Source organism: Bidens hawaiensis, unplaced genomic scaffold, assembly GCF_021521415.1.
Source record: "Bidens hawaiensis isolate Kalapana, Puna unplaced genomic scaffold, B.hawaiensis_p1.1 tig00043450_1, whole genome shotgun sequence".
NCBI classification, from domain to species: Eukaryota; Viridiplantae; Streptophyta; class Magnoliopsida; order Asterales; family Asteraceae; genus Bidens; species Bidens hawaiensis.
Window position 1 is genome coordinate 82,538 of NW_027497696.1, and position 16,094 is coordinate 98,631.

Genomic DNA, 16,094 nt, shown 5'->3' on the forward strand with positions numbered 1-16,094 from the left:
CTCCCACTGTCACGATGTCCCCCAACTGATTTAACCTTCCTAGCTCGTTCATCCTGAATCTTCACTTTGGCTCTGGGTTTGTTACTTGCAAAACGAACCTTCTTCTGCCCACGAGATTCTGTGAACCAGACTTTGTCTTTCACCAAAACTGGATCCACTCCTTTCGGTGACATATCGACCATATACAACGAACCCATTTTCTTGCCACGAGCAACCACGAGATTCCCTTTGACTACTTTCCACTGCCCATTCCCGAACTTAACATCGTGCCCTTGGTCATCCAACTGCCCAACTGATATCAAACGTTTCTTCAAACTTGGAATAACCCTCACGTCTTTCAAAGTCCAAGAAGTACCGGCTGAAGTTATCAAATCAACGTCTCCCATACCCGTAACCTCTAAAATATCATCATTCGCTAGTCGAACCTTTCCAAAATCCCCAAATTTAAGATTCTTCATCGTTTCACTACAGTGAGTGGCATGAAACGATGCACCAGAATCCATCACCCAAGCATCAACGCTACTCTCAACACTACAAACCAAAGCCTCATCACTACTGACCCCGTCATCTGTGTCGTCTTCTGTAACGTTCACCTCTTTCTTACCATTCGGACACTGATTCCTGAAGTGTCCTTTCTCTTTACAACCCCAACATTAAATATCCTTACGAGTCTTAGACTGACTCCTCTTTCTGCTCCCACTGCCTCGCTGTTTTCTCCTGCCTCTACCTTCTGTGACTAGCATATTGCCTGATGATTCACCTGAACTTCTGCGTCTTGAATCTTCTCCCAGAATCAGATCTCGAATCCCATCGAAAGTAATATTTGTAGACGAACTACAAACTGCAGTCACTGTTTGCGACCAACTGTCGGGCAAAGAGGATAATAACAAGAGACCTTGAACTTCATCATCAAACTTAATGTCAACTGACACTAAGCGGGACAAGATCGAATTAAGATTATTGATATGAGTTGTAACTGACCCACCCTCTTTCATTCTTGTTGTCACTAGCTCTCGGATAAGATAGACTTTATTCGCTGCCGAAGGCTTCTCATACATGTTGGATAGTGCGTCCATCATACCACGGGCTGTGGTTTCTTTCATGATGTTAAACGCCACATCTTCCGACAACGACAATGTAATACAAGCCCTAGCTTTCTTGTCTAACTTCTTCCAATCTGCTTCTGACAGCTTTTCTGGTTTTTCATCCTCAAGCACTACATCCAAGTCTTTCTGACAAAGTAGTGCCTCAATCTGCATCTTCCACCAACCGAACTTCTGTCCGTCAAACTTCTGTATCGAAACCTTTCCGTCTTCTGCCATAACAATGACTAAAACGAAAAACTGGATAAAAACAGAGACAGACACAACAATGGCACGAGCCTGAACTTAACAACTGTTCTACTAAACTCTGTTAAAAAATCAACCTATTTATACGCAGCGGAATATCGAACTGAAAATCAGAAACTGAAACTTTAAACTGAAACGATAAAACCTGTCAAGCGCGGTTGACATTGGTTCACTGCTTCTTTAATGCTTCTTCTGACTTGACAACTGTTCTTCAACAAAAATAAGATCTTGATTCAACTGTTCCTGGCTCGTACTTGGCAAAATAGGATATCGACCCAAATTTCTTTACGGGCTAAACTGCCCAAACTTTGTCCCACACAATCAAATTTGAGCTTGCTGCCCTTGTAATTTAAAAGCCCAAAAAATTGATCTGGTCTAACTCCTAAGCCCAAACAAAACCTTTTAATTCAACGTGGCCTAAAAAAAAGTTAAATGGCCTACTGCCCTAACACACGGTCCAAAAAAAAAAAACTGGCTCAACCTTCCACTTCTTGACAACAACACCTTGACCACGTTGATCTTCTTAGGTCAGTGATTGAACTGCCGAAAACGAAATGATCGACGGCGTGAATAACTACGGTGGTTACTGGTGGTGTATGGCGGTGGACTAAACCCTAGTCGCGATCGTCGGGCTGGGTTTAGTGGCGGCGAAACAGCGGCGGCGTAAACCCTAACGACAATCGGAGAACCGTAGCGGCGGCGGAACCCTAGCGCAGTAGGGTGGCGGCGGCTGGATGGTTTGGCGGCGACTCGGCTGGTTCAACGTGTTCTTCGTGTGATCTGAACCTAAGCTCTGATACCACTTGTTAGGATTAAACGCACACACGAAACTGAACACACACACGAAAGCAGTAAACGAACACGAGGATTTAACGTGGTTCGGTCTAAACTGACCTACGTCCACGGGTGACAACTAGGTATATCTTTATTGAGTGACAAATATTACAAGTACATAATGTTGTTTATATAGAGACTGAACTAGGGTTAGTAAATTATTATGCAAGAAATCTAAACCGGGCCGGGCTTGGGCCCGACCGCCCACACCCGTCTCCTCTTTTGACTTCATATAATAAACCGGGCCAACAAGGCCTACGAACCCAACAGAGAGTGGATGACGTGGCGGCGGATATGAAGAGGAAGAGGAGGAGAATGTGTGGAGACATGGGTGGAGAGTGGAAGTGGAAGTGTGGAACTGAAACGTGTGTTTTTTGGTTTGGTTTTGTATGGTTAATGATTAATGATATGACCGTTGGGTTAAGTGAGAGAAGGTAGATCGTGTGGGGTGAAATGAAATGAAATGAAGTAACCGTTTTCTTTTGGGTTTTACTTTAATGAATTAAAATAACTTTTTATATTCAAACACCAACCCTGGCTCGTATAACTCTTGTATGACTCGTATAGGTGGTTTTTTTTAACTTAAAAATACAAAACATAGGAAATAACAGCTGCCATGGTTATAAAATAAAAACACGTCATTTAAAAGTGCATATTTTGCTTCATACTAATTAAAAAACACACGAACAACAAGAGTGTTTCAAAGTGTGTGCTGTTTAATTTGTATGTAACAAAATATGTATATTTATTTTATGTGTTTTTATCCAATAACCATGTCAGCTATTGTTTCCTATATTTTGTATGTTTTTTTATGTAAACAAAAATGCCTATACGAGCCAAGGAGCATATACAACTCATATAGGGATTATACGAGACAACGAAGAACCTGACACTCGCTGACACAAACTGACATAATTTTAGACCTATACGACTCGTATAACCTTTACACGAGCCATATAAGTTTACCTAGTGCCAAAATAAACAATCTAGTATCGATATACCAAGCCTTTTTTAAGTTAAAAGAAAGTGATCTTTGGGTAAATTTCTATGGAAGAATCTTGAAGGTGCATGATGATTTGCTAATTATTGTTTATTTAAATACTAATTTAATTGAAAAAAAAAACAACATAATCTTGAAATGAAATTAAAAGTTAGAGTTAATGGCCATTTTCGTCCCTGTGGTTTGCTACTTTCGCCACTTCAGTCCAAAATTTGTATTTTTGTCAATTTAGTCCTCATAGTTTTAAATATTAGCCAATTACATCCTATCCGTCTAACGGCATCCAGCTATGCCGTTAGTTTAAGGGTATTTTTGTCTTTCTCCTTTTTATTTTGAGTTATTGGTCATTTTCGTCCCTGTGGTTTGATACTTTTGCCAATTCAGTCCAAAGTTTGAAATTTTGTCAATTTAAGTCAGTTTTTTTCTATAACCCTAGAGAGCATTATCCAAGCCCAAAACAAGTCTGCATTTACTCTGTCGACAGCAGTAATCATACCCCCTCCTCTCGTATTTAGTTTCTAGACGGTTCCTAAACTCTCCCCCATGGTGGAATTCAATGGTAAAGTGGTCAAAGCAATTCCGTGAAACCGAATTGTACGGAAAAAACTAAAAATCGTTTATTTGATGAATGCATAATATTTAGGGTTTCGAGATTAACATATCATAACGAAAATCTGGGTCGTAATCAACTATTATACATTAATCAACAAAACAATTTTTAGTTTTTTGTGTATAATTCGATTTCAGGGAATTACCTTGACCACTTTACCATTGAATTCCACCATGGAGAAGATTTTAGGAAATGTCTAGAAACTAAATATAGGGGGGGGTATGATTACTGTTGTCAACAGAGTAAATGCATACCAGTATTTTAGGTTGCTCGATGGTTTTGGGCTTGAATTATGCTCTTTATGGTTATAAACAAAAAACATAAAAAATAAAAAAAACTGAATTAAACTGAACATTAAATTGACAAAATTTCAAACTTTGGACTGAATTGGCAAAGATATCAAACTACAGGGACTAAAATGACCATTAACTCAAAATTAAAAGGAGAAAGACAAAAATACCCTTAAACTAACGGCATAGCTGGATGCCGTTAGACGGATGGGACGTAATTGGCTAAAATTTAAAACTATGAGGACTAAATTGACAAAATAAAAAATTTTGGACTGAAGTGGCGAAAGTAGCAAACCACAGGGACGAAGATGGCCATTAACTCTTAAAAGTTACTATAAAAAGAAAGTTATAACCAAATGAAACCGAAAATAAGAAGGGATGAAAATAACGATACGAGAATACTAATTATAATTGTCGCTATATTTGTTCTTAAATTTCGACGTTTTCTTTTTTCTTTTTCAAATTTCACGAGTACACTGTGTTAAATGATAGCAGGCGTTTAAATTTTTAAGTCAAAACTTTCAACTTTATTTATTGAACTTTGGATTGGATTAAGATGAAGACTAGACTTTGTTTTTTATACTTTCTTTCTGTCTCTCTCGATTGGATGAACTGGTTCCTCACGAATCCATCTCGTGGTCTTTATCATTAAGATTTATATGAGAACGTGTAGCTGAATCGGGTTGCGACAAGACATAATCATTGGAAGTTGACGCTTTCGACCATTTATGCGATCGACTCAACAACAGGATGAGATGCCACTTTGAGCTTTTCCTTACAATTTTTCAAGGTTTGTCCATATTAACGAGTGTGCCTCAACTAAGATGTCAACGACATTTGCATCGCTTGTTTTTGAACAATCATTTGAAAGCCGGTTGGAGAGAGTTAAATTGTTCAAGATTTTGTCGAGTTGTCATCCACTCACCCTGATTTTTGGTTCCAACATTCTCCTCGATCCATCCTTGTGTGAAATTTTCACGGGTCGATCCGACACCAAAACACATCACTCTTTTGATTATCACCTATTTAGAATAAAAAAAATTAAATAACTTACCCGTCCTTGGATCCTCAGAAATGTTGACCCATGCAAGAGCCAATGTCAACTCCTCGTCACTCGTTTGCCTTTCAATTACTTTTTCTACAGACTCACTTTCTGATTGTTTTTTTTTTGTGTTTTTTTTTTTGGCATGCTCGACTGCATTTGTTGGATCATATGTGGGTTGTGTCTTCAAAAGGGGGCGGTAACCGTTGTCTTGGTGAAAGAAGTTAGGATTAAAGATGTTTGGGTCGTGTTGGGGATTTTGGGTATGGTACAACGGGTTGCTTGGGTCGTGTTGAGGAAGGTTTTAGAAAAAAAAGGTTGTTTGGGTCATGTTTTATGGGTTCATCTTTGGAGTAGAGTATTTGAGCTTCAAAATATATTTAAAGGGGAAGAAAGGTAGGAGATGTAGATAGAAAATCAAAGATGCCAATAAAAAATAGGTAAAAAGGTTATTATTTATAGATTTTTAAAATTAATTGTTTTGTTTTAAATGGCCAACGGATAGATTTTTGAGTTGGAGACCTCACCTCACCCCCAATGGTTCTCTTTTGCTCTCACGCCTTTCATCGAGTCATCAAGATACCACCCTTGCCCTTTGGCGCCCTCAATTTTAAAATTGTAATGGTGTTTAGCACATTTGCCGGCCCTGGTGATACGGCAAGGAGCGTGGTTCCACTGCACCCAGTCTTAACATACCATTCATGCGTGTGTGTGGCACAAAATGCATTATGACTTGGTTGAACTTTCGTCCTTCTCTAAACATAGTTTTGAATTATTAGAACAAAAGGACGTGTTGGTGTCTGAATCGATAGCCATAGACATGAAAGCACAAAACAAACAAGATGATGTTGAATAATTTGTCTTACAAATTTTTCTTCATTTTTTGTTGTGTCTAGCAAGAAAGGTTAATCCCAATATTACTGAATTTTTTGTAACCATCATGAATAAATGACATAACATACACAATAGGCATGAGCGTATAAAAACAGACAAATGTATATAGTAAAATCATACACAATATAAAAATAATTTAAAATAGATAATTAAAAAAATATATAAAAATGAAACAATGTTTTATTCCGTGAACAAAAGCACATGGAGCAAAATGAGTGGTGGTAGGCCCATGAGTAAATGATGGTGCATTCGCATAGTAGTATTGTAGAGTGTCGGGATATATCAATGGATCATATTTTGGTTCTTCGTGTTTAACCCATCAAGAGTCAGCACGGTACAACTTTCACTCTTAACACCTGTAATGCGGGTGAAGTGATTAAGTTTGTGTTTTGAAAACTGTGTCAGCCACAAACCTTGTCGTTGTAGAGCAAGTTTGTGGCAAGTTTACATCTTTAAATGATAGGCGAACAAGAGGTTGTAGGCTAACATATCACATCACTCTCAATCTCTCACATCATATATCTATACACTATATGTCTACAAATTAATATTTTTAACGAAGTTTATACAAGTTTGTTGTTGTGGAAGAAAATACTGATTTTTGAAAAAGTTTGGAAAATGGCGTGCATATGATGTGACGGTTTGTTAATGTTTACCATTGCGGATGCTCTTAGGCTGGTCGTGGCAGCGTTTACCCTCTCCACGTCAACCACCCACCATAACGCCGCCTCCGTCTACCCCTTAAATTGTTAACCCAACACCACCTGCCATGAGATCATATGTGAACAACTCATTCTCTTCAAATAGTTGTTTTTTTTTCCGAATTTGTAACTCATCACCTTCCAATTTTTTTATATAGTATTTTAATATGTATCCAAATTTTAGCTTAACACATGATACTAATTATTGTCCCATACTACGTCTAAGTTATTCAAATACCTTGTGACTCAGAACTCACTCGAAAAACTCCTTTGAAATTAGCTCGTTTACAAATCAAGCCAACTCTGACTTGTTACAAACCAATACGAAATACTTTTCTTTTTAAAAGAAATTATAAAAAAATACATTTTCAAAATACAAAGAAATATAGTATATTAATGATATTATAACTTAAAAAACACTTAGAAAACATTATTTTATTTTACCGTAAATAATGCATGTTCCTACTACTTTTGGTACAACATATATCCATTGATCGATGCCGTACCGCCGCGAATGAACTAACCTATAAAATATTTCGCACATCACATATTTTATACATATAATAACGCATTTTTTTAACCCTTTGTTAATTTGGCTCCAAATTTGCGATCAAAGTCTTGCAAATACACCGTGCCATCAACGTCAACCGAAACTTATGTCCACCAAACATATATGTTAACATATTCAATCAATTTCAATAATAATCAAATCACTAAACAATTACCCTCTAACTATGGGCAACTCACATCACCATAGTGTTGATCCACTCTTAGTCGGGGTTCTCGGGGTCGTCTCTGGCGCGATTTTAGTCGCTTTAATCCATTGCTTAACCGTTAATTGTCTCCGTAGTGGTCCCCACACCATGACCGAGCCAGCTAGACCGCCAAATATGAATCGTAGTCCAAGAATTCGGGTTGCCCGTGACAACAACTCAAGATTATCGCTCCCTGTTGGTACTAGTGACACGAGCTCAAGTGGTTCGTCGATGTTGTTGGCCGTTCATAAGTACTCGAAAGAATTTAAGGAAGTGACATGTGTGGTTTGTTTGGGTGAGTTTGAGGAAAATGAGGAGGCTAGAATAATGCCGGAATGTGCACATGTTTTTCATGTTTCATGTATTGATATGTGGCTTTTTTCGCATGATAATTGTCCTCTTTGTCGGGCTAATGCTATACTCGGACACATGATGTCCTTATATCAATTTTGACTTCTAGACCCGTCGAGTAAATGTTCTGAATTTGAATATTTATATACAAAGAATGGTTTGACATAAGTTCGTAGAACATGGTTTTTGTGCATGTTAAACTAAATCTTAGGTTAATCATGGAAATTTCGTTTATATCACATCATCGTTCGTGATCAGTCTTCTTCTACACTCATTAGATACACTTATTATACTCTTTTAATAAATGTACCACATGAAAACTTTTAAGTTCTAAATTCTAACATAGACACATAGCTCGCATATAATTTCCATGGTTTCTTCTAAATATAACTTTATAAAAGATGGGCTCTTAGCTTTTATAAAAGTTTCTCAACCGGAAATCCTTTTAAATTTTTTGAAAGTAAATATGTATATTAATTAATGCACAATAAAATCGACTTCACCCAATTTTATAAAATTGCCACGTGGCATTTAGGGATAGGGTCGTTAATATCACGCATATCATTGCAAAATTTAGAGAACATCTACCCCCGGATTTAGTTGCCTATACCGTATCGAACATCCTGTATAATCCACGTCAACCCTTACTCATTCTATTTTGTCTTCTTTAAACCCCCCTACAAGTTTGGTTTTAATTTTAATGACCGAAATGTCCGTTTGACCAGGTCAACATCAATAAAATTCTCATTGAACCAACCTTTTCTAAAACAACCACGCCAAATCATGTCGCTAACTTTTAATCATTAACTCGACGTGATTTTTAGTCAACCAAATTTTGTCATTTCTAAAACCATTGGTTCAATGATATTATGTTAGCGTCTCACAAAACTTTTTCGACATCCGATGAGATTATACTTTGGCTTCCTACGAGATTATAATTTGGCTTCTGAAAAGATTATTTGTATTCCAACAAGATTACTAATAGAAGTGGCAGACTCTGGTTTGCCATAAATCTCATCGATATAATGATTATAAAGTCAACAGGTCAACAAGTTTTAGACCGAACATTTTAACAAAATTAGGTTGGTCAAATAAAAACCCTCTTGACGTGGATGAGTCAAATCGACATTTTGGTCATTACTCATTACCCCTTCGTTTATCCTGACAAACACGAGAGAGAAAAAAAAATATTTCGACTGAAGATTGCCATTTCTAAAACCTAAGGGGGTGAAGTGATTTGTTTTGGATATAAAATTCAACTCACACCCTTCTTCTATCGTGTTCATGTAAACCACCTGCACACGATAATAAAATCCCTAAACTGTCTATTAACAAGACTCAACTGCAACCCTAAACCACCGTCACCGACCACCACCACGCAAACACAGCATTTATTGGTATGCATCTTCTTATCTTTTTCAAGATTTTTATTATATTCAAGATTCAAGAAACACACCCTTTTCATATTAATAATCATACATGTTGGATTTTAGTTTTAAACACTAAATCATCATTCAATTAATATTCTTTCATTGCTTTCTTGATTTACTCAGGACAATAATAATATAATAATAATAAGATGGAGACTAGCCACAATAGTTCAACCTCTGACTCCACAACTAGGGTTCTTGAAACCGCATCTCCGCCGTCCACAACCATCGCAAACGGTGGTGGACTTCCGGCATGTGCATCGTGCCGCCACCAAAGAAAGAAGTGCACCCAAAAGTGTATCTTGGCACCGTTTTTTCCTGCTGAAAAAACCCAAGAGTTTCAAGCGGTTCATAGGGTTTTTGGGGTTAGTAATGTGACAAAAATGGTTAAGGGGTTAACCACTGAAGACGCGAAAAAGGCGGTGGATTCGCTCGTCTGGGAAGCGAATTGTCGGGTGATTGATCCGGTGTTGGGGCCGTTAGGCGAGTTCCAAAGGGTTTGTGAAGAACTCAAGTTTTATAAAACTCAACATCAGTTAGCCAATATGCATAATAGTAATATTCGTCAAGTTCCGATTATGCAAGATATGGTTTTGTACAACAATAAAGGTGCACAACAACGGTTGATAGGATCATGGAATGGTGAGAATAATAATAACAATACTGATGAGAAAAATAATAATAATATTGTTAACAATGGTTCTATGTTGGATTACATTCAAAGTAATGGTATGTTCAAGTACTTTGAATCTTTGCAAACTATGGAGAGATTAAAGCAGGAAAGAGATCAGCAACAAGAAGGTTCTCCGGTTCATCCGCAACAACAAATGATGAATGACTTTGGTCGGTTTTAAAGGCTAGGAAGGTACTTAATTGATTTCTTGTTTATCATTTGAAGATTAGGGTTCTAACCATTTGAAAAGTGAAAACACTATTGTTACCTATATTTTTAGTTTGATGACTTTTTGTTGGGTATAATGTCAAGTATGTTAAGGCTAGAAGATGTGTTTTGATCAGTCTCATTAGTTGTAAATCATGTTAATGATTAATCAATGATTGTTAATTGCTTGAGGAGTAATCTACATTGTTTAACTTTACTAATAGATACACACTTGTAATTATTTATATGGGTTAGGTTATAATAGGAAGTATAGTTTTTGTAGAAATGATATGAAGTAATCTTGTCCATTGAATTTTAAGATGGAGGGTTGAGATTAGTTTATGTGGAAATAATGTGTGAAAATAAGGGGGAGGGCATAAAAGGAATAAGACATTTGTTGACTTTCTTTTTCCACATGCTAGGCACATGCTAAATTCCCCCATCATTTTAAAACGTCAATGACTTTTTTTTACGACGTTTTTATTGAAAAACAAATTCACCATAATAACGAGTGTCTTTTTGTCTTTTATATGAGTACCATATTGTTATATAAAAATTAAAAAAAAAGTAGTGGGTTTTTACGTATTGTGTTTTACAAAATTGTGTTATACAAATGTATTTATTATTGTGTTTTTTTTCATTGTGTTTTTTACATTGTGTCATACAATTGTGTTTTTTATTGTATTTTTTACATTGTGTCATACAATCAGATATAATGTTTAATCAACCAGCTTATCTTGGTTTTGTACAAACACACTAACCGTAGGATTACTACTAGTTAACATATGATTAATAACTAGTAGGTCCTTATTCGACTAGACAAAAGTGAATAAAAGTAAAACAAACTAATTATTTCATATCATACATATGACTAACGTAGTTATAATGTCTAAGCATATTAATCAATCAAGTAAGTAGCTAGGATTACTACTTGTTAACATGATGTTGGATATAAATATATGATTAGTTACATTTACATACATACAATAGTAACAATACACATCAAGTTTTTCAGCCCAAAGCCGCCCTTCTGAAAGCCTGTACTCGTAGGTCGGCCCATATAATTCAAACCCAATCAAAATTACAGCCCAACAAAAAGCTCACCAAAATGTGCGTTCACTGCCCATATTAATTCTTTCATTTTCTTTGTGTTGATGCACTTTAAATAAATTGTCTGCCACAATATTTTGTTTAACAGAGAATTGCCCGGGTACTATGTATAAGGTGACCTAAGAGCAAAAGGCTACCGGAAAATGGTCCAACCTAACCATACGGAGCTCTTAAGCACCTCCAAATTATCAAAAGTTTCAGGGACAACCACCCGCCAAAGGCACTTGGTAGTAAAACCTGAATGCCCTTAGAATCGAACCGAAGATCACAAAATCCCGGTCTTCATTTATTAAGCCACCCATATCCTTCTTAAAATGTTGTTGGTTGGCTACAATACTTTAAATTCCATATTTGATAAGACAATATCTTCAAAACCTACAAGACGTGAAAACATATATAAAAATAATATGTTCTCTTAAACTTATATCAATAAATTTATATTCATAACAATTGTCAAATCATTTAATTCTATCAAATAGAAAAATTAAATTGTAATAAATGCATTTTATAACAATTTACATGGTTCACTAACTATTACAAACTGATTAAATAATTTTGTTATTATTGATTATTGCAAATTAAATAGTACCTAGAAAATTTACCCGCGCGCGTTGCGGCGCATCAATACGCATATGCGTGACAACATCATATATTTTTCTCTTAAATTCACAGTATCTTACAATGCACTTATATCTCACAACCTCATCTCTTACTCTATAATATTCACCATATCTTACTATACTCCTCTCCTAAATTCAGAGTATCTTACTATATCCGGTGCACGGGTGTTGTGGCGGGTTGTTTCAATATAAATGACCTTATAAGACCAAAAATAAATAAATAAATGTAATCTATGTATAAAAACTATCAACAAACTTGTTAGAAGATTTACGTCAATAACTTTCACCAATGATCAAGACCATCATATAAAGGAAAATCATAGAAAATAATCTAGAATCTGTTTAATTAAATAGTTTAGTTTGTCATCTTTCTGCTACAAAATCACTGCAACTTTGCTTCTTAACTCACTATTTTAGTAATGTATAATGCCATCCACTTTTGAAATTACTACTTGGGAACTTGCTGAAACTCATACATAGTTATGAACCCACTTCCATCTTTATCAATCAATCTTAAGGTTGCAAGCAAAACTATCTCTCAAACTTCTTCATCCGCAAAGTTACATATTCAATAACCAAACATGAACAAAACAGAAGTTAGCGGGTCGGCCATAAAGTAAAAAAATAATAATAATAATAAATCCAATAACTATATTTAACTGAGAGTGCCATAAGAACTTAATCAAGTCTTGATGTTACTAAAGAATTAAAATGGTGAATCAACCCTCAATTGATCAATTCAACATAAGAGTAGGGTGTGTCTGAATTAAGCTTCCATCTTAATGATTTCGACACCTTCATATCCATCTTTTGGATCAATTTGACTTCAAAATAGTATTCTAAACTATCATGGATCAATCAAAATCCGAGTTAATTTTTCAAATCAATGATTATGCCTTTTAACATTGTAAAAAAATGATCATCTTTCGTAGCTTTGCAACTCCATCCCATAATCACCCGGGTTTCATGGTTCTAGCTTATGTAGATGCTCAACTTCTTCAAATACGGTTATAGTCATATCAATCTAAATAATGGCAAGCATATTTTTTGTGTCCGAAATATCGATGCCAACAATGGGTTCTTCGAATGCGTCCTTTATTCAACCTCCTACAATAGAATTTACCAAATCAAAATCAATATAATCCAAGTTAGTTTTATGAATTTATATGCACAAAAGTATGAAGATAGATCAATGCCATAAGATCTTTTTTTGGTTATGTTGTTTCTAGTGACGTAAGCACAGTTTAATGCTACTCATCTTCAAAGGTCTCAAAACTCTTAGTTGATTGCTTAAACTCCAAAGCATCCTTATTTTAATAAAAATGTTTCAACCTCTAATTATCCATAAAATTATAGAAATTTTTCTTAAAAAATCGTTTGTGAATGATTATACAGAATTCTTTCAATTTCTACTTTGTTCCTATATGATGATACAAATGCTTTCAAACGTAGCTAAAGTAAAACCTTACCGAGAAGATTAGCTGAAAGTTGCCTGCAACAGCAATAAGCACCGCTATATTATAGCAAAAATCATACGATTACAGTAGAGCCTTATTTCCAATCTCTTTAGTATCCTGCAATTTCATAACCTGAAAAATATGCTAAGTCAACTAACAATTGCAATTCTGAAATGAATAAATTGCACATACTCTATCACTCATGAAAGGGATAAAATCTAAAATTTATATCCAAAATCATTGTTAACTGATGTTGAAAGGTATCAAGATGTCTATTAAATGTCAACAATGTGAGCACATCAACTACTAAAACCACACAATACAACACACCAACACCATTAGCAATTCTAAGCTATTTTATAATGAAAACTATAACCAAGAGTCAAGTATATACCAAGGAAATCGGTAGAGAAATCCTTTACTGTTGGTGAATTCAAGTCGGGGACAAAAATTCACATAATTGCCCTCCTCATCATGCTTAGAGCCAACCGAATTGTCATACACCTAAGCCATTGGGTTTCTCTTTATCTAATAAACCAAAAACCCTTTGAAATCCACTAAACGGAGGAAACTAAAACAGAACAAATCATTGGGAGAACAATGGATTGATAACCTACATGTTTAACCGTATATGATGTGTCAATCTACTATTGGTGCAATTTCTAGGATTACAGATGAATACACACATAAATCAGAAGACTAAACCTACTTTTGTTGTTATTCTTCACATCGATTTAGGTGAAAGAAGCAGAAGAGGAAAAAATGAGGTTTGGTGGGTAGAGTAGAGATGGCAGTTGGAAACAGACAAAGACATGCTATGACGTGTAACAAATCAGAAGCATCAACAGCTTGTATGCCAAGCTCAAAAGGTTGTACATATTATGATCAGTGGTATTATGTGAGTAACCGCTAGTTGCCTTTTAATATATATATATATATAATATAATTTCTAGAATTTGTTTGTGCATAAAATTTATTGATTGCTACTATTACTTGATTTATTATTCATCTTTTTGTTAGTTTGTTAACCATTGTTTTATATCTAGTTTGAGTGTTGACTTTTTATCATTGTTTTCTTATTTTGTAATTCGGTTATACCCTTATATCTCTACATTTGAAGAGGTGAATCATAATTGATCATAACATGCAGTTACTAGGTTTATCATAGTCGATTTTTTTTTTCCACTTAATTTACCTAACACTTATAATACCAAAGTGAGGAGCTGATTTCCATAGTTTTTTTTTTTTAAATTCACGGCTATTAACTGACTACTCGTTTAAGTTATAAAAGCCGATGTGAGACTAGCCCATTTGATAGAGACACATGCTTTTAAGAAGGAAGGTCTAAGGTTCAAACATGCGCAAAGAAATATATATATTAGATTTATCGACGTATGGGTAGGAGTAATATTTTTCTTTCAAAAAGAAATATATTGATTTACTATTTAAAAAGAGGTTGCGGCGCAGCTTACCGCCCGCTTACTTGCCACTTTATTGTAATCTTTTTGATTTTAGCAAAAAAAAAATAAAAGAAAAAAGAAGTAAGCCCACCTATGCTTTAAGAGATATATGTATGCTACAAAAACTATGGGAATTTTGCTTCAGTATATTCTAACATTTTTGTTACAACTAGTCTCGTGATGATTGGTTTATTCTTGTTAAATCCTCACGTAAATTGTCTTTCGTTCGTGAAGATTGGTTCATTTAATACATACGTTGGCTTTAAGACGTAAGAAATGTATGTAATGTTCGTGAATTAAGATGAAAGACCAATAAAAAATACTTATGAATGCTAAAAGGTTACAACACAAAAATCGTAAAGTTACGGATTGGAACTGTACTTATATGGTTGTGTTTCAAATTGGGAACTTGTATCCATAATATATATTTATGTCGAGATACTAATTTGGTGTTAAACTTTATAAAACCTTCTAACGATGTTTAAGTAAATATTTATCAAGTATGTCACCACATGGGGGGAAGGATAAGATTGGACCGAACCATGATTGGGGCGGGAAAGCCAAGATGATCAACTCTGATGATCGAGTCTTCGTGATGAATTGTACGAGTGAAAGTTTTTAATGGGATAAAATAACTTCAGAAGAAGAACCAAACGATGATGATAATGTGTATTGGATAAGTTTAAATTATAAATTAAAATGTGTGCGGTGTATGATTTAAGTTGAAAATGACTTCTAAACTAGTTAATAAATTGTTTTTAGAAAGATAAAAAAACTTCGGACCTATTTCCGGGACAATGCTTTTAAACCAATGGCCCGTGCTAAAAATGTGGGTGTCACACATTAAAGGATTAAGCATGTTGAATCTATTTAGCCATGAATTGTCGGCCCAACACCAACACCAAAGGACCCGGTGAATTATGTCACTTGCAATATTTGACTATTGTATTAATCGTATAGTCGATTTCAATGCATTAAATATCGTGGGTTTCATTGCATTAATTTTGATAACCAAAAGGGTTTCATGCTTCAAGCATTGCACATTTTACGTCAGGTACTGTACACTAACTAATGGAGTTTGATGAGACCTTTGTCGGGGAAAAAAATGCGAATGAACCCTTGCTTTAAGCTTTTAAAATGCTAAGAGGTTAGGAGGTCTTGGGTTCAAATCCTTTACATGACAAAAATCCATCGCTCAAAAAACATGTTTAAGGAATATCTGGAAAAAAAAAGAAGGAAAAGAAAAAAGTTGTCATATCGCTTTACTTTCACCGTACTTCATTACGTGTAATTTTTTTTTTCCGGTTCTCA

The 16,094-nt window shown here is 35.2% G+C and overlaps 2 protein-coding genes across 2 annotated transcripts; both read left to right on the forward strand.

Annotated features, from left to right (window-relative positions):
• Positions 1 to 7,454: 7,454 nt before the first annotated feature.
• Positions 7,455 to 7,928, forward strand: LOC143594277 (uncharacterized). The gene has a single exon (XM_077073621.1). The coding sequence runs from the start codon at positions 7,455 to 7,457 to the stop codon at positions 7,926 to 7,928; it is 474 nt and encodes a 157-aa protein (XP_076929736.1).
• A 1,471-nt stretch (positions 7,929 to 9,399) lies between these two features.
• On the forward strand, positions 9,400 to 10,110 carry LOC143594279 (uncharacterized). The gene has a single exon (XM_077073623.1). The coding sequence runs from the start codon at positions 9,406 to 9,408 to the stop codon at positions 10,108 to 10,110; it is 705 nt and encodes a 234-aa protein (XP_076929738.1). The 5' UTR covers positions 9,400 to 9,405.
• The last annotated feature ends 5,984 nt before the right edge of the window (positions 10,111 to 16,094 follow it).